Source organism: Euleptes europaea, chromosome 14 (genome assembly GCF_029931775.1).
Source record: "Euleptes europaea isolate rEulEur1 chromosome 14, rEulEur1.hap1, whole genome shotgun sequence".
Lineage (NCBI taxonomy): Eukaryota > Metazoa > Chordata > Lepidosauria > Squamata > Sphaerodactylidae > Euleptes > Euleptes europaea.
In genome coordinates this window covers 6,726,872-6,754,283 of record NC_079325.1, presented here as the reverse complement: position 1 = coordinate 6,754,283, position 27,412 = coordinate 6,726,872, and the positions used below count along the sequence as shown (strand labels likewise).

Sequence of the window (27,412 nt, the reverse complement as noted above, 5' to 3'; positions counted from 1 at the left end):
CGTCAGGCTTTCTAGCATATTTCTTGAACAACAGGGGCTAGAAACTTGCTTTTCAAAACAAAACAAGAACCGAGCCCTGGAATCACAGCATGTGCTCAGTCCCACTTCTACAGCTTGTGAAAGAGTCCCCAGGTTGGGCTTTGTGCCTTTTGCTGACTTTTCTTGTCACTTTTAAAGCCACACTGCCTCTCCCCTCGATCTTGTCCCATGCTGGCCATTTTTGATGCTTGTTACATTAAACTCTCCTGTTACCATCCAGCATGGTGTAGTGGTTAAGAGTGGTGGTCTGGAGTGGTGGACTTTAAACTGGAGAACCGGGTTTGATTCCCCACTCCTCCATATGAAGCCAGCTGGGTGATCTTGGGCTAGTCACAGCTCTCTTAGAGCTCTCTCAGCCCCACCGATCTCACAGGGTGTCTGCTGTGGGGAGGGGAAGGGAAGTGATTGTAAGCCACTTTGATTCTCCCTTAAATGGTGGAGAAAGTCGGCATATAAAAACCAACTCTTCTTCCTATGCTCAGGACTTTCATCTGACAATATCATACCTGCAGGATCAAGCAGAATCTGCACCGATGGCTCAGCTCGGACCCATTTGCTTCTAATCACTTCTGTTTCTTTGTCCAGCTGCATGTACTACTTTTTAATTCCCCGCATCCACAATCCTTTACAGGTGTTTTTTTTTTTTTAATCTAGTTATTAACTGGTCGTTTTCTCTCTCCTCCTCACAGCAATGACTAAGATTTCACCTTTCATTATCGTCACTTCCTGCTTTCCCACCAGTGTCAGTTCCTTATTGCCAAAGCTCCGCTTCTTCTAACTAACCTCTCTCCGCAGAGTCTCTCCCCTCTATTATCAGGGTGGGGGCTAACAACATTTCTTCTCCACACAACTCTCGTTCGTTGCTTCGCTTTGACTCCCTTTCCCCAGCCTGTGAATGGTATTATAATTGGAGAACACCCGCTGATTGTGACAGTTGTCTTCTTCTAGCAATTTATGTAAGGGAAACTCTAAGCAGAGTAATTGGCAAGAATGGCCGGCACTGCACGTGAAGCCGATCAGGGAGGCACAGGCCCCAATCCCAAATCCTTTCCTTGCAAGGTACAGTGGTTAGAGTGTTGGGTTAGGATCTGGGAGATCCAGGTCTGCATCCTCACAGCTGTAGAAGCTTGATGGATGACATAAGAAAGGCCATGCTGGATCAGACCAAGGTCCAGCAGTCTGTTCACCCAGTGGCCAACCAGGTGCCTCTAGGAAGCCCACAAACAAGACGACTGCAGCAGCTTTGTCCTGCCTGTGTTCCACAGCACCTAAGATAATAGGCATGCTCCTCTGATCCTGGAGAGAATAGGTATGCATCATGACTAGTATCCATTTTGACTAGTAGCCATGGATAGCCCTCTCCTCCAGGAAAATGTCCACTCCCTTCTTAAAGCCTTCCAAGTTGGCAGCCATCACCAAATCCTGGGGCAGGGAGTTCCATAATTTAACTATGACCTTGGACCAGTATCTCCCAGCCTAGCCCACCTCACAGGGCTGTTGTGAGGATAAAATAGAAAAGAGGCGTGTAACAATGAAAGTTGGTTTAGGTCCCCGTTGGGGAGAAATGTGGTGTATAAGTAACTGAATAAATAAATACAATTCTGTATAGTACTGTATAGTAGTAAGATTCCCCCTAGCCAAATGATGGGTCTCTGATGTTCCTAGAAGTACATTCTGAGAGGGGAGGGGGAAATGCCTGGCCCACAGCGCTTGACCACGTGGAGCTTCCTTATTCTGAATCGGACCATTGGCTCCATGAAGGTCAGCGCTGTCTACTCAGACTGGCAGTGGCTCTCCAGGGTCTCAAGCAGAAGTCTTTCACATTGCCTGCAAATTAATTCTTTTAACTGGAGATCCTGGGGATTGAACCTGGGACCTTCTGTATGCCAAGCAGATGCTCTATCAACTGAGCCATGGCCCCTCCCCAATCCCTTTTGCACTAACAGATAGACTTTGAATAGGCGCTTTCGGTGGTGGTGAGTCAGCACCTTCCAATTTTCTTTCTACATTATGCATATGTTTTTTTTAAATTTAAAAAACCCTCACTGCTGTCTCAAATGCTACTAATTCTGCCTCCAGGAAACTCCATTGCCGTGCCCATGATTATGTAAATTTTATAAATTTACATGCATTTGACAATTTGCACCACCAGATTATGGTATCATTTTGCAAAAGCAGAATGTTTTTTCCCTGCAAGGTACTAAAGGAAACATACAGGAGGTTTGCATATCCTGTGTTTCTGGACCTCAATTCCAGTTAATTGCTTCCCTGCAATAAAATAGAAACTCTCAAAGGAAAGATAATAAGTAGGGTTGCCAACCTCCAAGTACTAGCTGGAGATCTCCTGCTAAGACAACTGATCTCCAGCTGGTAGAGATCAGTTCACCTGGAGAAAATGGCCGCTTTAGCAATTGGACCCTATGGTATTGAAGTTCCTCCCCTCCCCAAACCCCACCCTCCTCAAGCTCCACCCCAAAAACCTCCTGCCAGTGGCAAAGAGGGACCTGGCATCTCTAGTAAGAAGGAATGGAGCAGAAGTAAAGTTGCCAATCTCCAGGTGGGCCCTGGAGACTTCCTGGAATTACAACTCATCTCCAGATGACAGAGGTAAATTCCTTTTTAGAAAACTGCTGCTTTGGCTGCTTATACCCTGGCTTAGGTCCCTCTCCTTCCCTCCCCAAGCCTCACCCTCACCAGGACTCCACCCCCCAACTCTCCAGGAATTTCCCAACCCAGAGCTGGCAACCCTAAAGGAGGTGACAAGGACAGGGAACTTCAAAAATGCACAGGAATTAGCTGATTTATTAAGGCCCACTCTGGATCGGATGAGTGGAAGTCTGTTTCTTCCCACAAGTGTACAAAAAATAAGGGGGTGGGGACTCAACCAGAAAAGAACAAAGAGCCTCAAAGGTTGAGCTCAACCTTTGAGCCTCCCTCTTCCCACAGATGTACCAGCTTTCCTCTGCACAGTCACAAGGGCAGAAACCTGCACAGTGAAAACTCAGACACAGGAGTCCAGATTTGGTGTTGATCTATTACAAAGGTGAGATCAAACCGGATGCATAAAGCCAGTTTATCCCAGGAAGCCTAAATTTGTTAGCACGCGTCAGAAGACTGCCTCATCCGCGTTAATTGTCTCCAGTCTGTTTTTCATTTCCTCCTTTCTCCCCTGTGCAGTTAACGATTTCTTATTAGCTACCACAAATGATGCTTGTAGATCATAATGAAGCATATGACACTATTGATGGGGATGTTTGACTGCAACCTTGCTGGAATTCCGGGAGAGGCGTTTGTGTTTACAAATGTCTCTCTTTTTTGTTGAATTTTATAAGACAAAATGATCAAGGACGGCATACTAAGAAGTGCTAGAAAGGTCACAAACATCTGATTTTAAGAGGGGAAATTAATTTTAACAAGCAAAACAAACTGGGCCACTGTTTAGAGTGCAACCCTAAGCTAGGGTGGCCAATCTCCAGGTGGGTCCTGGATAGGGTTGCCAACTTCCAGGTACTAGCTGGAGATCTCCTGCTATTAGAACTGATCTCCAGCCGATAGAGATCAGTTCACCTGGAGAAAATCACTGCTTTGGCAATTGGACTCTATGGCATTGAAGTCCTTCCCCTCCCCAAACCCTGCCTTCCTCAGGCTCCGCCCCAAAAATCTCCTGCCAGTGGCAAAGAGGGACCAGGCAAGCCTAGACCTGGAAATCTCCTATTGATCTCCAGGCAGCAGAGATCAGTTCCCCTGGAAAGATTGGCTGCTTTGGAGAGTGGACTCAATGGCATTGTACCCCACTAAGGTCCCTACCCTCCCCAAACCCTGCCCTCCCTGGGCTCCACCCCCAAAATCTCCAAGTATTTCCCAACCCAGAGCTGGCCCTCCTACCCTAAGCCCATTTCCTGCCACCCCTTCTCCTGGCAGCTGTATTTCCAGTAGGCACCGAGAGCAAATTCAAAGGCCTGCTCTTGGATATACTGGAGATAAAATTGCGAAAAAGCAAAGCACTTTAAGAACATTGGCAGTAGTCATATTTAAAGGCCCCATAATAATTCTAGGAAAAATGCTAGGAAAAGTTGAGGGCAGCAGGAAAAGAGGAATACCCAACAAGAGATGGATGGACTCAATAAAAGAAGCCACAGCCCTCAATTTGCAAGATCTGAGCAAGGCTGTCAAAGATAGGACCTTTTGGAAGACTTTCATTCATAGGGTCGCCATGAGTTGGAAGCGACTTGATGGCACTTAACACACACACACACATAATAATTCTTTCACCTTTGTCAACCCAGGTCAGCCATGCTTTTATGTTGTCGTTATACAAGCAGATTTGTTCCTTTGACGTGTGTATCCTGGAGTATTTTTGATTGCTTTAATCACACAGAGCAGCCGAACCAGAGATTTGGCAGTAATCATAATTGCCCATCACGCAAAATAAATCACAAGTAGTCTCAAACTGTGGTGGTTGGGGGCTGGGAATGGACTCCCTGCTGCGTTTGTAATTAAAGGGTTAGACTTTGCGGGAATGACTGTTCTCTGGGTAGCCATGGCAGCAGTGGCTAGTCCCTTATGGAATGCATTCTGGGGTAAGTGCATAAGGGCCTCAAGTCACAATCGACTTCTGGTGACCCCAGTGAGGGGCTTTCGAGACAAGTGAGAAACAGTGGTGGTTTGCCATTGCCTTCCTCTGCAGAGTCTTCCTTGGTGGTCTCCCATCCAAGTCCCTGCTTAGACTCCAACTCATGGCGACCCTAGCAAGGGGCTTACAAGGCAAGTGAGAAGCAGAGGTGGTTTGCCACTGCCTTCCTCTGCAGAGTCTTCCTTGGTGGTCTCCCATCTAAGTACCAACCCTGCTTAGCTTCTGGGATGTGATGAGGCTGGGCTATACCATGCTGCCTTGCCTCCCCATTCTGGGGTACCACCTAGGAATTTCTCTGTTCTCTTCAGCCTGGTCCTTGCCTTGAATGCCTCCCAAATATTGCCTGTTGGCATATCATGTGTTTCTGGACCCAAATCCTGCTTGTTCCCCTATGATAAAGAAGAAACCCTCAAAGGAAAAAGAAGAAGGGATGGGACCAGAACAAGAAGTGACAAGAATGGGAAATTTAATAAAAGCACAGGAATTAGGTGATTTTTAAAGACCTGGAGGAGGAGGAAGAGAAGGAGGAGGAAAAGAAGAAGAAGAAGAATTGGGTTTTATATGCCAACTTTTTCTACCACTTAAGGCAGAATCAAACCGGCTTACACTCACCTTCCCTTCCCCTCCCCACAACTGACATCCTGTGAGGTAGGTGAGGCTGAGAGAGCTCTAAATAGAACGGTGACTGGCCCAAGGTCACTCAGTTGGCTTCATGTGTAGGAGTGGGGAAACCCACCTGGTTCACCAGATCAGAGTCCACCAATCCAAACCACCGCTCTTAACCACTACACCACACTGGAATTAACTGATTCCTGTGCATTTTTGAAGCTTCTGATTTTTTTCCTTTCCTCCTGATTGCTGCAACTCAGTCCCATTTTTCCTGGACTTTATCCTAATCTGCCGTCCTATTTTTTTACATCCCTATCCTGTCTTGACCTCCAAGGAGTTCAGATAGGGTTGCCAGCTGATGTGGGGCAGGGACACAAAGGGGGCTCTGGCATTACCCCCAGCATGATGTCTCTTCTGGGGGAAACCGAAAGTTATGTCACATTGCTGGCAACTCTGTGGTAAAGCCATAGACTTTCCGGAGGTTCCCAGAACAATGTGACATCGCTTCCACGTTTTCCTCAGAAGAGTCATCATGTCACAGGCAATGCTGGCAATTTTTAAAAAATCTCTCACTGTCCAACGGAGCAGTGCTGGGAACAGAGTGTTGCTGGCAGGAGATCTCTCACCACCGCAGGAGACCTCACAAGCCTGAGCTCTCCTGCTCCTCCATTTTATCCTCATAACAACATCATTCTGACCTGAGGTCACCCAGCGAGCTGGGTGGGGATTTGAACCTGGGACCTGCATCAGTCATAGTCCAACAGTCAACCTGTACATTGTGCTGGCTCTCAGTGGGATCCTGACACAACCTTCCTGAATACTCCCCAAATCTCACGCTCCTCAGTGTGTGTGTGTAAAGTGCCGTCAAGTCGCAGCTGACTTATGGCGACCCCTTTTTGGGGGTTTTCATGGCAAGGGACTAACAGAGGTGGTTTGCCAGTGCCTTCCTCTGCACAGCAACCCTGGACTTCCTTGGTGGTCTCCCATCCAAATACTAACCAGGGCTGACCCTGCTTAGCTTCTGAGATCTGACGAGATCAGGCTAGCCTGGGCCATCCAGGTCAGGGTACGCTCCTCAGGCTACGCCCCAAAAACCTCCCACCAGTGGCAAAGAGGGACCTGGCAACCCTAGCCATGTTCAGTGCCTTCTTCTCCCGACAAGGCCCACCGTCTGGAAGAGCCTCCCCTGTTCCTTTCTGGCTCATCGGCTTTCCGGCTCATTTCAAATCTCAGCTGAAAACAATATTTCCTACTTCTTCGAGGGTTTTTAATTGCCATCTCCCTCTGCCACTATTTATCTGTTAGCCTTATTTAACGCAATAAAAGCAATTTGGGATACAGCACATATGGAGGATGCCAAATACAGCCGTGTTCTCCGTGCAAAGGCTGCTGAAAAGATCCGCGGGCTTTCTCTGACAGCCAACCAGTGTGAAATACGCTCCCTTCTTTTCTTCCCTTATATCAAATCTCCACCCTCTTTAAAATTCTAATCCCTTTCTGGACATTAATAGGCCTTCTGCAAATATTGCCTAATTTGCTTATTAGCATATGTTGTTTCATTTCTGTTGACTTTCATTTTTGTTCCCTGGTGGGTGTAAACAATGCTGTGCTAGGGTTGCCAACTTCCAGGTGGTGGCTGGAGATTTCCTGGGATTATAACTGATCTCCAGATGACAGAGATCAGTTCCCCTGGAGAAAATGGCTGCTTTGGAAGATGGACTCTATGGCATTATACCCCTTCCCTCCCCAAACCTGCCCTCTTCAGGCTCCACCCCCAAAATCTCCAAGTATTTCCCAACCTGAAGCTGGCAACCTTAGCTGAGAGTGAGATGCTTTGTGGGGCTTTGGGTGTGGTGGGGTCTCGAAGTTCCCTCTTCTCTTGGTCTGGCATTTAAATGCTAAATCCATGACATTGGCAAATGAACTAAAAGGTACTTTCAAAAAGAGCTAGGTTGCCTCCAAGTTTGAAAATAGGGTTTGGGTTTTGTGTGTGTGTGGGTTGTCCCTCATCCAATATCTTTGCTAGATATCTAAGCTGAAAAAACTGAGCCATGAAGCTATTCCTTGCCTGGAACTCATTGGTGGGAAACTGCTTAACAACTAGGGTTGCCAGCCTCCAGGTACTAGCTGGAGATCTCCTGCTACTACAACTGATCTCTACCCGATTGAGATCAGTTCACCAGGAGAAAATGGCCACTTTGGCAATTGGACTCTATGGCACTGAAATCCCTTCCCTCCCTCAAACCCTGCCATCCTCAGTCTCCACCCCAAAAATTTCCAGGTATTTCCCAACCTGGAGCTGGCAACCCTCTTAACAACCCAGGAGCAATGAAACGAAAGGGCCCTGGTCCTCCTCAGCACCACTGGTGGGTCAGGGGCCGGCCTTGCAGAATGTAAACAGAGGCTGGGAGTCATCTGCAGAAAAATGGTCTCTGAGGCATGCAGTTCACAGTCTGGGATGGGATCCAAAGGTCAGGACCAGCAACTTCATTTGGGCCTGGGAGTTAATTGGCCAACAGTCCATTTGCTGCAGAACATGTTGGAGGTCACCGTCCTCTCCACACATCTAACAGGAAGTAAGTAGCTGCATCCAAGTTGTCTTCATGGGCAGGCCCACATAAAAGTGCCTTCTAGAACTACAAAAGCACGGATCGGTGTGGCAACCCTACACTTTTCTAGGAAAAGCTGAGAAGGAGGTTCTGCCCAGCACTGATACTTCCCTATCCAGGAGCCAACACAGTAGCGTTGCCAACCTCCAGGTAGTAGCTGGAGATCTCCTGCTTTTACAACTGATCTCCAGCAGATAGAGATCAGTTCACCTGGAGAAAATGGCCGTTTTGGCAAATGGACTCTATGGCATTGAAGTCCCTCCCCTCCTCAAACCCGGCCCTCCTCAGGCTCCACCCCAAAAACCTCCTGCCGGTGGCAAAGGGGGACCTGGCAACCCTACAACGCAGGGTTGTCAATTGTAGAATGAAATTCCTAGAGGTTTAGGTGGAGCCTGGGGAGGTTGGGGTTTGGGGAGAGGAGGACTTCAGTGGGGCATGGTGCCAAAGAGTCTACCCTCCAAAGCAGACATTTTCTCCTGGATTGATCTCTGTCATCTGGAGATCAGAGTTGTAATCCTGGGAGATCTCCAGGCCCCACCTGGAGGTTAGCAACCCTAGCCCTGGGCACCTAACCAAACCAGTCTAGGAAACTACCACTCCCTCTATCACACCCCCTTTATCAAACCCCACATGAACACATGAAGCTGCCTTAAACTAATCAGATACTTGGTCCACCAAAGTCAGTATTGTCTACTCAGACCGACAGCGGCTCTCCAGGGTCTCAGGCAGTACTTGCCTAGTGCCTTGAACTGGAGATGCCGGGGATTGAACCTGGAACCTTCTGCATGCCAAGCAGAAGCTATACCACTGAGCCATGACCCCTCCCCGCTATGAACACATGAAGCTGCCTTCTACTGAATCAGACCCTTGGTCCATCAAAGTCACCCCTCCACAGCACTGGACTGCCTACCAGCACGGCTCTTTGACTTGTCTGGATTTTGATTTCATCCCACTTATTTAACCTTATCCACTTGGCCACCTGTCTCGAGGAGCTGATTCAGAACCAGAATTTCTGCTCCTGGATGCTGAATTGATGAGACGTGGAGCTGGGAGCCATTGTTGGCGATAGCCGTCTCTAGATCTCCAGAGGGTGTCTCTCAGCAGCTCCACATAGATGTTAAATGGCATCAGAGATAAAACTCAGCCTTTGGAATAATCGCATGCCAAATAGGGTCCAAGCCAGCCATCACCAACAACAATCAGTTGATTGTCCTCACATTTTAAAAAAAGATGGAAAGATTCGAGAACAGAAAGGACCGTTCAAATAGGCAGGCTACGTTGCAAGGGCGGAGTCTTTCTATCCACTAGATCAGAGGTCCCCAACCTTTTTGAGCCTGTGGGCACCTCTGGAATTTGAACAAAATGGCTGCCACAAAATGGCTGCTGCAGGAGGTAGAGCCAGCCCCCCCCCCGAAATGGCTGCCACACCGTGGAGTAATGGTTAAGAGCGGTGGTTTGGAGCAGTGGTGTCTGATCTGGAGAACCGGGTTTGATTCCCACTCCTCCACGTGAGCAGTGGAGGCTAATCTGGTGAAATGGATTTGTTTCCCCACTCCTCCACATGAAGCCAGCCGGGTGACCTTGGGCTAGTCACAGTTCTCTCAGCCCCACCTACCTCACAGGGTGTCCGTTGTGGGGAGGGGAAGAGAAGGTGATTGTAAGCCGGTTTGATTCTCCCTTAAGTGGTAGAGAAAGTTGGCATATAAAAACCAATTCTTCTTCTTCTACCTTCAGTCACATAGTGGCAGCTGCTGCCAAAGCAGTATTTTTAAATATCTGTGCAGCCAATCAAATCCTGAGTGGTCAATTGGAAGCCCCACCTAGCTCTGTCCACTTTCTAAAAACACTTTGTGGTCACCAGGAAAGGTGCCAGCAGGTGCCCATGAGCACCATGTTGGAGACCTCTACACTAGATCTTAGTTGTCCTAGAGAAGAAGAAGAATTAGTTTTTACATGCCGATTTTCTCTATCTTTTAAGGAGAATCAAACTGGCTGACAATCGTCTTCCCTTCTTCTCCCCACAACAGATCCCTTGTGAGGGGTAGGTGAGGCTGAGAGAGATGTGACTAGCCCAAGGTCACCCAGCTGGCTTCATGTGTAGGAGTGGGGAAACCAACCCGGTTCACCAGATTAGACTCTGCTGCTCATGTGGAGGAGTGGGGAATCAAACCCTGTTCTCCACATTAGAGTCCACCGCTCTTAACCACGCTGGTTAAGTAACCATTAAGGACTAAGTAACATTGGAATCAATGCATCATATCTACACCTGGGAGGTCACCTATGCACACACCTTGTCTCAAGTATCAGTTTGCAACATGCACCAAACGTGCAGCTGCCATTCTTGAAGTGTAAGCAACCCTTGGGATCTACTTGCATGGCTGATCCAACCTGCCCTTGCATTAGTAGAGAACCCTTTCCATGTGACAGATGCTTGCATATCCCCGGACAGGCAAATGGTAAATGTGAAGTAAGGTGAAATAGAAGATTTATACCCAAATGATAATGCCCTTTGGACTATACAGCAAGTCCGGGACAAAACTATTGGAGAGCTCTCAAGGGCAGGATTTTTCCCTTCAAAAACATGTTCTTATCACCTCTGGAACAGTGTCCCATGTATCATTGCCCATAAACCTAACACAGAGAATTAAAAATGTCCCAATCTTATGGTTCAATCAGGGTTTCTGTCAATGAAATAAACAGTTAATTACAAACATCTGCTTTAGCCTACACTCTAATTACCTAATCTAGCCATCTGTAATTTTAATGATTTTCTCTGATTTCCTTTCTTTGCGATGTGATTAATGAGAAGGGTGTCGTGAGCAAATAGCTCCCCTCCTCCTTTCACAAACATGCTCTGCCGCTTCATAGCAAGAAAGACTAGGGATTTCCGTGGCTTAGGGGGCCCTCCTGCCAAACCCAGCTGTCAGGCTTGGCTGCTCAGAGCTCCCTGAGGTGGTTCAGTTCCCTCAAGGTACACAGGCAAATCCACAGGTCTCTAGACAGAGATATACGCTGTGTTAAACTTCATTGGCACCAAGAGTCTGACATGACAAAAACAGGAAACAATTTCCCGTGCAAATATAATGAACAGCCCTTCTGTTGTGGGACCTGAATGGTTCCTGTGTTCGTGTTAAGTGCCGTCACGTTGCTTCCGACTCATGGCGACCCTATGAATCAATGTTCTCCAAATCATCCTATCATTAACAGCCTTACTCAGGTCTTGCAAACTGAGGGTCGGGGCTTCCTTTATAGAGCCAGTCGATCGCATGTTAGGTCTTCCTCAAATTGTTGATGTTCCTCCCCCCAATTTTTTCACTCCACCCTCATCTAAATCGAATCCAGCTTTCCGCATGATATGTTCTGCATACAGATTGAAGAGACAGAGAGAATGGTTCCTACAAAGTGAAAATATGTACTTTGGGTGTTGCAGTGGATATTCTGGTCCAGTTCACAGAACAGCCTGTGAAATCACCACCACATGTCCAGAGGTCTCTGGGTGACTGTAGCAGAATGTTACCAGAATGGATAGCTACAGGCCCTCATTGGTTGTTTATGCATGGGAGTTTTACCTGGGGTTTGAGGCTCGCTCGACCCACACTTTTCTGTTGCGAATCCAAAAATTGCTATGCACCAGCAAAGTCACCAAGCTCAAACCCAGAAGCATCCGAGGCCCCGCCCCTTGAAAACACTGCTTTGTAATTGACTAAAGTGCTTACTGTGAGAAAAACATTCGGTTCCCCTCTTTCCCCAGCGGAAACCCAAGTGCCGTTTTAAAAACCATTTCAAAAAACGGAGCTTTTTAAAAAGGAACGGAGTGGGGAGAAACTCGAGTGTCGTTTTAAAACCCTTTCTTATGTGAGACAAATGTCTGCTCAGAAAGAACTCCAGTTGGGAGACAAAAATCAGGAAGCATTTGTGTCCCTGCCCCTTAGTTTTTTTCTCACGACAGCCAATTATGAAGCAGCATTTCAAGGGGCGGGGATTCGAATACTTCCTGATTTGAGCTTGGAGACGGCTGGTGCATAGACTCTCAACAGGAAAGTGTGGATCTAGCGAGCAAGGAACCTCAGGTAAAACTCCCATACATAAACGACCGCTGACTTCTCTTCATTGCCTCTTTCTTATTCCTCCCTGCTGTTAGCTGGAGGGTAAGTGTGATACTGGGAATTCTGTGCATCCCCCTAAATATAGTATCCGTATGTTTGTCCCATCAAGGCAAACAACACCTCTATGGATCTATTTCAGGTTGGGAAAACGGTGGTTTTGGGGAAAAGGTTAAACCTCTCCCTCCACACTGCAGTCATGATATCAATCAGGGTTCCAGGTGCACACTGTTTAACAAAGAAAAGAGCTTCAGAATTCAATACATGGGATTCCGAGCCATGTCTATTTTGGCCCCTATCAAGTAAGCAGTAGCATTGAGAAGGCAGGAGGAAGGCTCCCCCGCAGGTACTAGTACCTATCGTTTCTGACAGCTGCTGCTACAATCACCTGGAGGCTTTGTGAATTCGTGATGTCGGCTTCACAAGCTGCTGTGAAAAACAGATCACTGAGTGGTATCGTAACACCTGCTGTGCCAACGCCAAGGAAAGCAGCAGCAATTTACAATGATAGGCGAACCCCTTCCTCCATCTTCCTATTTCACATCTACACTCGAAATTTCAGCTAGTGGTGACTAGATGCCCCCACCCCCTTCCCAACTGGGAATCGCTCACTCGACTCCTGGGGCTTCACTCTGGTAATCTTCTTTTAACCTCATGGGCATTCGAGGAGAAGAATCCAAGGGGTAAAGACAGAATGCTTCTCTCCCATTTTCTTGGAGACTACCAACACAGGGACTCTTTTTTTAAGTCCAGTGACTGTGAAGTTACACAATCGCACAGTTTGGGAACCCTGGGACAAGCACACCCATGTGTTGCAACATCACAACTAGCCCTTTGTGTACTGAAATGTTAAAAAAAGAGTTTTTTTTAAGGCTAATCTCAAAAGGTTTCTCTCTGTTGGGAGTGCTTTGATTGTGGGATCCTGCATGGCGGGGAGAGGGTTGGGGTCACTGGGGATGTGGGGGGAGGTAGTTGTTAATTTCCTGCATTGTGCAGGGGGTTGGACTAGATGACCCTGGTGGGTCCCTTCCAACTCTATGATTTTATGATTCTATGCTGTAAACACTTATTTCATGATTCTCAGATCTTGGGAACATGCAAGTGTGCATCCATGGAATTTCCCCAAAACCCAGTGTTTGTTGTTTTTGTGGACACTAGGAAGAAAAAATTGAAACCTCCCCACAAAATTTGCAGCTTTCCTTCAGAGTGTATAGTCGAATTCCATAGAATGGGTTTCAATCTGATGGGGGGGTGGCAAGTGATGGGGGGGGGGCAAGACAAATATTCGAGCATGATTCTGTGTCCAACCCTAACCCAGTTCTGTGACTCCACAAAAAAGTCCATTGGCAAAGGAAATGGTGGTAGAAAGCGCTGTCAAGTCACAGCTGACTTATGGCGACTCCAAAGCAAGAGACCAACAGAGGTGCTTTCCACTGCCTGGCTCCAGGTACCAACCCCTGGACTTCCTGGCTAGTCGCCCATCCAAGTACTAACCAGGACCGACCCTGTTTAGCTTCCAAGATCTGATGAAATCAGGCTAGCCTGAAGCATCCAGGTTCAGGTGACAAAGAAGCTAGGGATCTCTAACTAGCAATGTGCATCACTTTCACGTGAACACATGAAGCTGCCTTATACTGAATCAGACCCTGGGTCCACCAAAGTCAGTACTGTCTACTCAGACCAGCAGCAGCTCTCCAGGGTCTCAGGCAGAGGACTTTCACATCGCTTATCTGCCTAGTCCCTTTAACTGGAGATGCCAGGGATTGAACCTGGGACCTTCTGCATGCCAAGCAGATGCTCTACCACTGAGCCACGGCCCTTCCCCATACAACAACATATACAAGAGTTCCTCCGGGACAAACTCAAACAGTTAATGTTACATCAATATGAATAAGTGGTGCAGCCACACAGTTAACTGTGTGATGTAAACTAACATGTAAAAATGCCCCAGTGCCTTTTCCCAAAGAACAAAGACGGTGCTGGAGAAACGAATTAAAAGCAGAAGATCAGTGGGAAAGGGAGCTTAATCTTTTCCCTTCAAGACATTTTTCTTCTCAAAATCACCTGTCCCATATGTTTTCTGCCCATGCGGTGTTCCATATGCATGTCTGAAGGTGGTTACTAATTTGGAATGCTATGTGGGGTGGGGTTAACTTTGAGATAGAAAAGAGCCAGCAAGGATAAGGTTAAGTACCTCCATCCCAATTTCTAAACTCTTTCCTTCCAAAGTTGCTCAGCTCTTTCCAAAATGGCATCTGGACACTGTTACTTACATGTGCCGGCATGTCAGAAGTAGCTGTCCTTCTGAATCTCTCCAAGAAGATGCTTGTAAAAGACTGTGCATTGATCCCAGCGGGGTCTTGCACAGGCAAGATCCTCAGAAGAGTGGAATTAGATGACAGAAAAGCTAGAGGGGAGAGATCCGACTTCATTTCTGCTTCCTTAGCCTTATTAGCAAGATGGATTTGTAATGCAGCTGTCAACCAAAGCTCTTGGCAACAGAGAGGCTGCCTTAGATATATAGCAAGACGGGGTAGCAGCAAATTACCTGCCCTGGACTGAAAGAACGGGTGGGTGGTGATGGGTGAGGGTGGCAGCTCTGCTTGACCGCACAGCACGAGCGAGCAGCAGCAGCTTGGCGTGAGCAAGATGTCAAGCACCCTTGGTATTTTGAGGACACCGGGACGGTGACGCAAGCAGCGATCCTAATTTGTCCGCTTCTGGCAACTCTGACCTTTTATGTGAACGCAAGTGACACAGCAGAGCTCGTAGTGGTTGCCTATTTATCCATTAACATTTAGAGTGGTGTTTGGGAGAAAGCACACACTTTTCATAAATATTCCCATGCAAGGAAGATCATTTTCAGTCAAGTGGTATGGCCATGGACCCCAGAACACTGTGTTCTAGGTAAGAAGCACTCCATTTCCTACACATTACATATGAAGGAACAGAGAAGGCCACAGTCTAGTGTCATTAACAAGCCATTTAAGAGGCAGGAGTATAAATGATTTGGAAATAATTTTAAAATTAAATCAAAAGAGTTTCCAGCTAAACATTAGATTCCTCAGTGGAACAGGCTTCCTCGGGAGGTGGTAAGTGCTCCTTCCCTGGAGGTTTTGAAGCAGAGGCTAGACGGCCATCTGTCAGCAATGCTGATTCTATGACCTTAGGCAGATCATGAGAGGGAGGGCAGGAAGGTTTGCATCAGTGTTTGGCTCTCATGGCTCTTTCTTGCATGCCCAGGATAGTGCTGATCACCACTTTGGGGTCAGGAAGCAAATTTCCTCCAGGCCAGATTGGCCAGGGATCCTGAAAGGTTTTTTTTTTGCTATCTTCTGGGTTTGGAGTAGGGGGTCACTAGGGGTTAAGGCTGGCAGCTGTGGGTTGGGAAATACCTGGAGATTTTTGGGGTGGAGCCTGAGGAGGGGAGGGTTTGGGGAGGGGAGGGACTTCAATGCTATATAATTCAATTGTCAAAGTGGCCATTTTCTCCAGGTGAACTACCGTAATCTCTATTGGCTGGTGATCAGCTGTAATAGCGGGAGATCTCCAGCTACTACCTGGAGGTTGAGGAGGAAAAAAGACACCTCTGTACAAATATCAGGGGGATAAGAAAATCAGTACAGGAGCGAATATTATTAGAAATCAACAAATTCTTATTGTGACTACAAACATATATTTTACAAAAATAGTCACGTTGACCATCAACATACAAACAGCAATATATATCAGACGCAAAAGATGAATAATAAATAGGGTGAGTACACTTCAGTCAATAATCTTTCTATGTTTCTTTTTCCACAGGAACAGGTTTGTATAGATGAAAGGATGTCAATGGACAAAAGTTCATCGAGAGGATACGATCGTTTCGAAGTCACAAACTTCAAATCTTCATCAGTCCTTCATAACAAAAGTCTCATAAATTCCTATGTTGTCATCCATGTCAAACAGTCCCCTTAGGGTAAGCTTTCCAAAATATTGCAATATCAAAATATCCCAAGTAGGGTAAGGTTCAAAGTTCCTTCCTCTAAGGGTAAGGAACTTTGAACCTTACCCTACTTGGGATATATGTTTGTAGTCACAATAAGAATTTGTTGATTTCTAATAATATTTGCTCCTGTACTGACTACCTGGAGGTTGGCAACTTTCCCAGGGGTGTGTGGGGGGGGGGAGGTAGTTGTGAATTTCCTGCACTGTGCAGGTGGTTGGACTAGATGACCCTGGTGGTCTCTTCCAACTCTATGATTCTATGATTCTATAAATACTCTTTAAAAAGGCTCATAAACTCACACTGAACACATGAAGCTGCCTTATACAGAATGAGACCATTGGTCCCTCAAGTTTCATACAGTCTACTCAGATTGGCAGTAGCCTCTTGGAACTTTAGAATGAGTCACTCTTCCTACAGTCTAAACTAAACTAATTTAATTAATTTGAAACTCAAGCTAAAAAGGAAACCTGAGGTTCAGTCCAGAAAATGCAAACATCACAGGGACATTTCTCTTGTCCCATGACATATTTGCTCATTTAAAAGACTTACCACACACATATGCCACCATAGGAATCCATCTCAACAATTCTGTGATCTTTTTAGCCAATGGCACCTAGAACATTTGCATTATAGTCTCAGGGAATGAAATTCTCAGTATTGGCTGGCCACAGAGTTCTGATTAAAAATTGTCAGAAAGAACAGGAACTATCTAACCATCTGGAGCTATGATTCTCCTTTCAAAGTACCGTCTTTTCAAACTTCCTTTAGAAAGTTGCCAATGTCTTAGGGGATAAGGCCTCCAGTTCTAAGGGCCAAGTTTTTAAAAAACCTGTACACTACTCATTGCAATTAACCTTTACAACAATCCGCACTCTTGTCAAATACCTCAGCCAGGAATGGGGTGAGTAAATCGTCTCGACTTTAGCCAGAAAAGGATAGAAGATTCTATATCAGGGGTGTCAAACATACGGTCCGTGAGCCAGAACTGACCCCTTGAGAGCTCTTATCCAGCCCACGAGCAAGCCGAGGCAACCACCCCCACAGTCCTAATCTGGGCTGGCAAGGCATGGCCTGGCCTGACCAAGTGACATTTACGTATGTCATATCCGACCCTTGTAACAAATGAGTTTGACACTCCTAGACGCTTCAATAATTGCCATTTCAGCCCCCTCTTTAAAGCTTACCACTTCATCCCTTCCAGTACAGGCCTTAACTATAGTGCGGGATAAGGGCTCGAAGAATATTTCTACTTACCGCTGGCCCAGTAAATGGAATGTGGTCACAGTTCTCTTGCCATGACTGGTTGAGGCTCTGTGCAAACTCTTGGAAGAAAGCATGGGACTGATTGAAAATAGAAAATCCTAAAATGTTGACTCGGTCGTCCAGAAGGCTGTCCAGTCGCTGGAGGGAAAACTCCTAAAGGATGCCAAGAGAGGAGAATTAGGAAATGTGGAAAGAGTTGTGTGCTCTTTGGTAGCTCATGGTGCGGATGAAGAGAGTAGATCTAGGGATCTGCAAGAACTGGCAATAACAGAGCACAAGAGGCTTCCAAACCTGGTTTCAGTTAACTCCAAACACATTTTTGACTAAAAAAAGGTTTCCATCGTTTCCAAAGAAGAAAAGTTGGTTTTTATACGCCGACTTTCTCCACCACTTAAGGAAGACTCAAACCGGCTTACAATCACCTTCCCTTCACAGCCCCACAACAGACATCCTGCAAGGTAGGTGAAGCTGAGAGAGCTCTAAGAGAGCTGTGACTAGCCCAAGGTCACCCAGCTGGCTTCATGTGTAGGAGCAGGGAAACAAATCCAGTTCACCAGATTAGCCTCCGTCATTCATGTGGAGGAGTGGGGAATCAAACCCGGTTCTCCAGATCAGACTCTACCACTCCAAACCACTGCTCTTAACCACTACACCATGCTGGCTAAAACAAATGAAGGAGGAAGCAATACATGTCCTCCAAGACAACCACCACTACCGCCCTGCAACAGAATAGACACTCTTCTGTGTAGCCACCAACCGTGCCTCAAATGGTGGTGGGTGGCTCTTGGATCAGGATGTTCTCAATCAGGGAGGGCAATCTTAACTCTATAAGAAACACCAGGACCAGCCCTTCACTTTTATAAGCCATGTTGTTTTGGGGTTGCTGTGGTTAGAGTGTGGGACTAGGATCTTGGAGGCCCAGCTTTGAGACCCCACTCTGTTATGGAAGCTTGCCAGGTGACTTTGTGCCAGTGACATACTCACAATTTAACCTACCTCACAGGTAGGGTTGTCAGGTCCCTCTTTGCCACCAGTGGGAGGTTTTTGGGGCGGAGCCTGAGGAGGACAGGGTTTGGGCAGGGGAGGGACTTCAATGCCATAGAGCCCAACTGCCAAAGCGGCCCTTTCCTCCAGGGGAACTGATCTCTGTCGGCTGGAGATCAGTTGTAATAGTAGGATATCTCCAGCTAGTACCCGGAGGTTGGCAACCCTTCTCACGTATAATGGAAGAGAGGAGAAAGAGGTAAGCTGTTTTGGATCTCCACTGGGGAGAAAGGCGGGGTATAAATGAAGTAAGGAAATAAAGAAATAAAATTAGTAACTAAAGGCAAAGAAAATATTGAAAAGCTTTTGCATAAGTCACTGGCTATTGGACAGAGAGACCTAACCTAGATGGCCCAGGCTAGCCTGATCTCTTCAGATCTCAGAAGCGAAGCAGGGTCGGCCCTGGTTAATACTTGGATGGGAGACCACCAAGGAATGCCAGGGTCATTATGCAGAGGAAGGCAATGGCAAGCCACCTCTGTTAGTCTCTTGCCTTGAAAACTTGGGTCGCCATAAGTCGGCTGCTACTTGACGGCCCTTTGCACACGCACCTTGGAAAGAGAAGCTTCCTAGAGCCTGGTCAGACAAGCTCATGGATTACCCAGCTCCCCACCCCATCACCGAGGTATCTTTGAGCTTGCATTAAAAATTGCTGCTTGGGGGGCATCTACTTAGGTGTCCCTGAGCTGCAATTAATGCCCATGACCGATGCCATGTTCTCCACACGTGCAGAATCTCTCTTTACATAATGAGCCAATTTAGGACACACAGAAGTTGCCTTTTGCTGAATGAGACCATTGCTCCAATTAGCTCAGCGTTATTCAGTCTGGCAGTGTGGTTAAAGTGTCTTTCCAGGGTTTCAGGCAGACAGAGGTATTTCTCAGCGACCTCAGTTCCTTTTAACAAAGATGCCAGAGATCGAGCCTGAGGCCTTCTCGGAGTCACAGCCCCTTCCTGCGCAAACTTTTTAAGGATAATGACAATTGCCTTGTCATACCTTTAACACTGTGAGGTAAGTAAATTAATAATTCTGACAGGAGGAATTACAAATTTTGTCAGGATCTCTAGGGAAAAAATATATATATTGCTAACGTTTGGCTGCTGGAGCCATAACGGCTCTTTAAGGGCTCAGTAAAGGCAGACTAAGTATGACTTCTCCAACGCAGGCGGCTCTGAGGAGAACAAGATGAGACGCAGGATTAAGTGGTAGTTTGGACACAATCGCATTATCATTAGGGAACGCAAAAATTGCCTGTGCACTATTGATTCAGGGTGAATGATATTATCCCCTGCTTTTTCTGACAGGCCATCCATTTTCCCAGGGCGTGTTGTCAACCTGGAGAGTGAGGGCAGGTGGGGAAGGAGAGTCAGGCCTGAGGAGATTTTTTAGCATTAAAAGAGCATGGTAATAGTTGGGTCCGGTAGCGACATAAGGCTGGCTTGCCCTTCTTCCCACTTAGGATTGCCAACCTCCAGGTGGGGCCTGGAGTTTCCCCAGAATTACAGTTGATTTCCAGGTTGCCACGTCCGGGTAGGGAAATACCTGGAGATTTTGGGGGTGGACCCTGAGGAGGGTAGGGTTTGGAGAGGGACTTGAATGCCATAGAATCCAGTTGCCAAAACGGCCGTCTTCTCCAGGGGAACTGGACTGTGTTCAGAAATACCCGGAGAGGAGGGTGGAGACTGGGGATCGTGGGGTTTATCGAGGAGAGGGATCTCAGCGATGTATAGTTCCATACAGTCTACCTTCCAAAGCAGCCATTTTCTCTGGAAGACTTGGAATAAACGTTCTAAGCAAATGAATAAGAGATCTATGTAGTCTGGAGATCAGTTGTGGTCCCAGCAGATCTCTAGCCCCCACCTGGAGATTGGCAACCCTAGGGTGAACTCTATGGCCAAGCCCTATGAGAAGAGGCTGAGGGAGTTGGGAATGTTTAGTCTGGAGAAGAGGAGGTTGAGCGGAGGACATGATCGCTCTCTTTAAGTATTTGAAGGGCTGTCACCTATAGGAGGGCAGGGATAGGAGTCGCAATAATGGGTTTAAATTATGGGTGGAAAGGTACTGGCTGGATATTAGGGGAACATTTTTTTACAGTAAGAGTCGTTTGACAGTGGAATCAGCTCCCTAGGGAGGTGGTGAGCTCCCCCTCACTGGCAGTCCTTAAGCAGAGGCTGGACAAACATTTGTTGGGGATGCTCTAGGTTGATCCTGCATTGAACAGGGGGGTTGGTCTAGATGCCCTTTATGGCCCCTTCCAACTCTATGATTCTATATCCTGCTGAGGTCCCTCCTGTCCCCAAACCCGGATCTCTCCAGGCTCCAACCCCCAAATCGCCAGGAATTTCCCAACCCATAGTCGGCAACCCTAATCAGGATCGCCTCCAGAGTCACCAATGGTCAGGAACAAGCGGAGCCCCTGCGGTGGGGCCGTGCCCTCCCCCCATTGTGCTGCCCTAAGCAGCAGCTTTGAGAGCTTGGCTGGAAAACCAGCCCGGCCTCAAGAAGAGCGAAGCTCCCTGCTTCCGAAAATGCAAAGCCAGCCTTCAAATCCCTGGCTTCCTCAGCCAGCGCTTTAAGCAGGCAGTAAATATGTGGATTAAATCATAACACCACTTTGCGATGATACGGCAGTGCTATTTCCGAAGTGCTAGGCTGGCATTATTAAATAATAGAACAGAGAGGTGTTCCCTGGGAGACAGCATGCGGGGGGCATTACGGGGCCAAGCCTCTCTCCGGCAACCGCTGTTAGCGGCAGGGGGCCTGACCTACACGCTCCAGTTTTTTTTTACAGCCTCAGGAAAACTCCTGTGAGTGACTTAAACCATGGAGAAGGTCCCTTCCCCACGAAGGTAGTGTGGAAAGGTTCTGCAGGACACACAGAGGTCAGCCTGCAGATGGGAGATATCGCCCACTGCCAAAAGCACCGTGTCTCAGCTCATTTACTCAGCGCAACTATGTGGGAACACATGCCGAGCAGTGAACGGCCCGATCCTGAATGGTGCTGAACTCTCCTTGGTGCTAGATGCCAGTACTAAGTCCTGCACAGGTAATGTAACTGCTGTAAACTAATATTTAGAGCAGTGGTTCCCAACCTTTTTTTGACCAGGGACCACTAGGACTTTTTGTTCGGTGCAGGGACCCCAAGGTTCAAAATAAAAATTCTGAGAATTTGAAAATAAACTTTAATAACTGTTAGTTAAACATTAAACTTAGAATAATATTTGAATATATATATTTTATAATAGAGAACTTTTAATTGAAAATATTAATTTTTTATGGGTTTATAACTTTGTTTCGCGGACCTTAATTTAGTTCTCGCGGACCCCTGGGGGTCCACGGACCCCTGGTTGGGAACCAGTGATTTAGAGGGAAACTTGTTTTGTTCCACAAACGCACACGTATTCAGCCACACATTCAGTCGCGCTGTTCAGACAACAATTTAGGGTTGCCAACCTCGCAAAATTGCAACTGATCTCCAGACAACAGAGATGTGTAACCTTGGAGAAAATGGCTGCTCTGGAAGGTGGACTCTATGGAATTATACACGGCTGAGCTCCCTCCCCTCTTCAAACCCTTCCCTCCCCAGACGCCGCCTTCAAATCTCTAAGAATTTCCCAACCCTAGACAACATGCAAAACCATGACTGATTTTCACTCTGGTTAGTTTGTGAAGCCAGGATTCAGCTCACAATCCATTGTGCAAATCCTGATTTGCTGGTTTCATGCTTTGTCGCAATTCACTTCCATAGCTGTTCATTCCAAACACTAACAACTCCCCTGATGGTATGTATGAAAGAGCAAGCACTTCTCCCACCCACTTATCCCAGTGAACTGGGGAAAATGTAAGCCACTTTGGGTCCCACTGGGGAGAAGCATGGGGTACAGAAGAAGTAAAAACAACAGCAACAATGGAATCAAACTGCTATTTTTCTTGGACTGTGAGAGCAATCAGACATTTCCAAGGGTTGAACTAGTTTTGTGAATGAAAAAAAAAACCCCTTTCAAATAGCATTTGGACGTAGGCAAAGGTGTGTTGCACTCAGCACCTGTGTTCACAAGACCAGTCCAGTAGAAGCAAATCCTGCAAAAGTAAAAACGCTGACAAGAATTGGAAGAACTCTGTTGTATGAATCCACCATCCATTTCACGGTTGGCCAAATCCAGCCTGCAGGTTCTGGTGGTGTCAGACAGCAAGGCAGTGCGGCCTAGGGAAGCTTCATTGGAAGGAAAGCTCACTCCCAGGCAGGGTTTCCAGGTCCCTCTTCGCCAGTGGCGGGAGGATTTTGGGGCAGAGCCTGAGGAGGTCAGGGTTTGGGGAGGGGAAGGACTTCAATGGCATAGAGTCCAATTGCCAAAGCTGCCATTTTCCTCCGGGGAACTGATCTCTATCGGCTAGAGCTCAGTTGTAATAGCGGGAGATTTCCAGCTATTACTTGGAGGTTGGCGACCCTACTTCCAGGTAAGGATGCCCAAGATTGCAGCCCTTGATTCTTCGCTCAGATTGCAGCACAGTTGTTTCGAGCAAATGCGAGACCTCTGGACGTCAGCACCTCCACACAGAGAGCTTAACGCTGATTGTCATAACCCAATGATATGCAAACGTCTTGCCGAAGATTCCTCGGGAGCCTCTCTCTGCCGTGTCAAGTGCAGCTGGCTACAGATCTGCGACTGGCCTCTGCTAATTACTTCTCTCTCTGAATGCCAAGAAAGGCCAAGTTTCTATTGTTAGGCTACCTGCCTTAGTGAGCCAGCTCTTTTCATTTCCATCGATTTGACGGGCAAATATCCCTCCCTCCAGCCCCGGGTCACAGCATCTCTCTTCTTCCTGCTAGATCCTTATCATAGTTTTAATAACCCCGATCACTTGCAAAGCCAAGAGGCAGCGGGACAGCTTTCTGAGAGAGAAAGAGAGAGGATGCCAAGATTTTGCTTGTTTCAATTTCTTCCGAGGCTAGGCCCTTCTCCCCCCTCCCTAACACACACACACACACACACACACACTTGTATCTTCTTCTATTAATTACTGCAAGAGCTTTATTGGATTTCCAGATCTGCTGCTGATTAACAACCTCCCAACTGTTCCCCGAATGCAGCTGATGCTGCTACAGGAGAGCTGATTAGGGGACAGATCCAGAACTGGAGAAAGCGAGACAGCCTGCAGGAAACAAGCGGCTGCCTTACGCGGCTAAGCCCCCCTGAGCTCTTGAAGCTTTTCTCCCACCATCTGCATCCGTCTTTCTCTTTTTAGAGAGAGACAAAAGAGGGGCTGCAAGAGGATAAACAACAGCTCAGCCTCGGAATCCCCTATTCTGTCTACACCTCCAGCAAAATCCCCTTTATTCTCAATTAGGTGAAGAAGAATTTTCAAGCAAGGCAGTGTTGTTTCCTCCGCAGATGTGGCTGTTCCACCTCCTGCCCTTCTCCAGACACCAAACTAAAAGCTTCAGCTTCTGGTCCCGGCTTCGTTGTTGAAGCAGCACCGGTTTGCTCAGCCTTAGCCATTTATTCACCCACCCCAAAACTACCTTGCTGCAGCCTAAGGACTACTTTACAGGGCTGTTAGGAGGTGGTGAGGAGGACTGTGAATACTTGAAAGGTGCTGTCTTAGGGTTTCCAGGTCCCTCTTCGCCGCCGGCAGGAGGTTTTGGGGGCAGAGCCTGAGGAGGGCGCGGTTTGGGGAAGAGAGGGACTTCAATGCCATAGAGTCCAATTGCCAAAGCGGCCATTTTCTCCAGGTGAACTGATCTCTATCAGTTGGAGATCAGTTGTAATAGCAAGAGATCTCCAGCTAGTACCCGGAGGTTCCTTTGGGCATTAACACCTTTATACTGTGAATACAGCAGCCTTCAGGGCCTATAAATGCTAAGCTGCTAAGTCAACTTATCACTCTTAAGCTGCCTGGAAAACATTTTCATTTATTCACTAAACTGTACAAGATTACCCTAAGTGCTTTGTGTTGTTAAGGAAAAAAATGTTTAGTACATCCATGATATATTGTCTATCAATAATTGCATAATAAACCATGCAAACACAAAAATCAATTCTTCCTGTAAATAGGAAGTTGTCTGAACATAAGATGTAGCCGCATTTTGGGAGCTGCTTAAGGTTGCCAGCCCTGGGTTGGAAAATATCTGGAGATTTTTGGGGTGGAGGCTGAGGAGGGTGGGGTTTGGGAGGGGAGGGACTTCAATGCCATACAGTCCAATTGCCAAAGTGGCCATTTTCTCCAGGTGAGCTCATCTCTATCAGCTGGACATCAGTTGTAATAGCAGGAGATCTCCAGCTACTACCTGGAGGCTGGCAACCCTAGAGCTGCTAGAAGGTCTCTGAATCAAGAGGCTACATGAACATAACCAACACTACCAGTTCCAGCTACTTGCTATGGCCTGGGCAGGCGCCCCCAAAACCTCTAGAAGTTGGGTGTACAAAAATGAAGACCTTCCAAACTTGAACCATCTTAAGAACTTGGGGCTATGAGCTGAATGGAATGTTATTACAATGGTGGAAAATGCTGTCAAGTCACAGTCGACCTATAGTGACCCTGCAGGGGTTTCAAGGCAAGGGACCCTCTATGTAAAGTGGGGGGGACCCAGAAAGTAATGAGCTATAATGCAATTAATTCTATTGCATTCTATTTCTATTTTTAGAGTCATGCAAAATCTGTCATGGTTTGTGGTTTTGGGCATCTCAAGACCTGTGAAAAACATTTATTTTCTTGCTTGTCTATAATTTTCTCTCTGCACGCTGTCTCATTATTATTAGAAATCAAGCATCAATGTTGTTACAAATTGTTCTATTCCAATGGATTTCTAGTCAGGGATTTCAGCTGAACAAATTGTTTTAATTAAAACTTTTCATCAGATATATGAACCGATCGCTATGTGGCACTGCCTATGCCAGCATTAAAGATGCAATCCGAGGCACACTTTCTTGGGAGTAAGACCCATCAAATTTATTTAAGTAAATGCAGGATTGGGCTGTGTGGAGAAGGCATTGCACAGTGCAATCAATGCCTGTTTCATCAGGACTAAATATCACAGCTATGCAGTGAGAATTCGTCTCCAGTTAAGCGCGCACCAGAATGCAAATTGAGTCTCCCATATTTGGAAAAGGAAATAGCAAAAGACTGTGCCCTAACTGGGGACAGTGTTTAGTGGCTAGTGTGTCAGTGGGAATGGTGGACTAGAAAGGACGCAAATAAATAAATACATAAGAAGAAAACGAGTTGGTTTTTATATGCTGACTTTCTCTACCACTTAAGGAAGAATCAAACCGGCTTACAATCACTTTCCCTCCCACTCCCCACAAAAGACACCATGTGAGGTAGGTGGGGCTGAGAGAGCCCTAACAGAGCTGTGACTAGCCCAAGGTAACCAAGCTGGCTTCGTGTGGAGGAGTGGGGAAACAAATCCAGTTCACCAGATTAGCTTCCACCACTCATGTGTAGGAGTGGGGAATCAAACCCGATTCTCCAGATCAGAGTCCACTGCTCCAAGCCACTGTTCTTAACCACTACACCACGCTGGGGAGGACTGTAGAGATGGGGGTTCAAATTCAGTCTAGACATTAGGAAGAATTTTCTAACAGTCAGAGCTGTTCCTCAGTGGAACAGGCTTCCTCAGGAGGTGGTGAGCTCTCCTTCCCTGGAGGTTTTTAAGCAGAGGCTAGATGGCCATCTGTCAGCAATGCTGGTTCTATGACTTCAGGCAGAGCATGAGAGGGAGGGCCTTGTTGGTGGGAACTCTGCCCTCCAGCCATGAGAAAGAACTTTCCCCAAAAACCTGGTCCAAAGAAGATGTCAGCAAAGGCAGCACGATTGAGCGATAAGGGTGAGGCTCATTCCCAACACATCCTAAGTGAAATATATATATACAATCCAGGGGAATGTCTAACTGCAGATGAAAACCCCATTAAATAAAGAGAGAAGCCATCAGAAGATGGATGGACGATATGTATATTTTAAAGGTGAGGATATTAAACTAATAGGAGACGGTGAGAGGAAATTATAGACAAAAGACAACGGAAGGATCTGTAATGATGAACAGCCTGCAGGAGCAATGAATGGACGGACAGCTATATGGAGTTGGGGACATGCGAATGCTCATCACTGCCTCTGAATAGATCCTTCTCAGCTATACTTCCCCCAAACTTTTTGTCTCCTTCTCCAAGTTTGAGAAACTGATCACTCCTGGGAAGAACCTGCCTTAGCACACCACTATCACCAGCCATGTTCCAAGGGCTACAGCACCACGACATGCCTGCGGGGGCAGCTGGAGTCAGTGCAATTCTCTAGAACTTTGCTTCCATGTTAAGAAGAACTCTGCTGAATCGGAGCTAAGCTAGCATCCTGAAATGTAAACAAATAGGAAACTTTGCAGGTCTCAAGCTGAGCAGGCCGGCAGATCTCACTCTTGAAGAAGAAGAGTTGGTTTTTATATGCCGACTTTCTCTACCACTTAAGGGAGAATCAAACCGGCTTACAATCACCTTCCCTTCCTCTCCCCACAATAGACACCCTGTGAGGTAGGTGAGGCTGACAGAGCTCTAAGAGCTGTGACTAGCCCAAGGTCACCCAGCTGGCTTCATGTGTAGTAGTGGGAAATCAAACCCAGTTCTCTAGATCAGACTCCACCGCTCCAAACCACCGCTCTTAACCACTACACCACGCTGGCTCTCAAAAGGCTCCCCCATTCCGGGTGGTCCCAAGCAGAGGTATTCAGAGATACACTGCCTGTGAACATGGGAGCTCCATTTAGCTATCTTGTGGAATAGCCACTGATGGACCTGTCTTCTGTGAATTGGTCTAGCCTTGGAATCATAGAATTATAGAATCAGAGTTGGAAGGGGCTACCAGGGTACTCTAGTCCAACCTCCTTCACAATGCAAGAAATTCACAACTACCTCCCCCCCTTACATCCATACCCAGAAGATGGGGGGGGGGGAACCATGGAGGAAAATAGCTTCCTTCTTTTCAGGCCATCTAAGAGAGGGGCCCTGACCCCATCTTGTGGCAATCAGTTCCACAATTTGTGTATATGGTGAAAAAGGACTTTCTTTACTCCAGGTCAACTTTATTAGGTGTCCCAAGTTATGGGAGAGGCAGAAAACGTTCTCTGTATCC

General features: G+C 46.9%; 1 protein-coding gene across 1 annotated transcript in view; it reads right to left on the bottom strand.

The window, feature by feature from the left end:
- Window positions 1–27,412, bottom strand: part of GRIK4 (glutamate ionotropic receptor kainate type subunit 4) — a 433,443-nt gene that overhangs the window by 83,932 nt on the left and 322,099 nt on the right. The window contains 1 exon segment of the mRNA XM_056860247.1: window positions 17,239–17,400. Coding sequence (XP_056716225.1) covers window positions 17,239–17,400 — 162 coding nt within the window.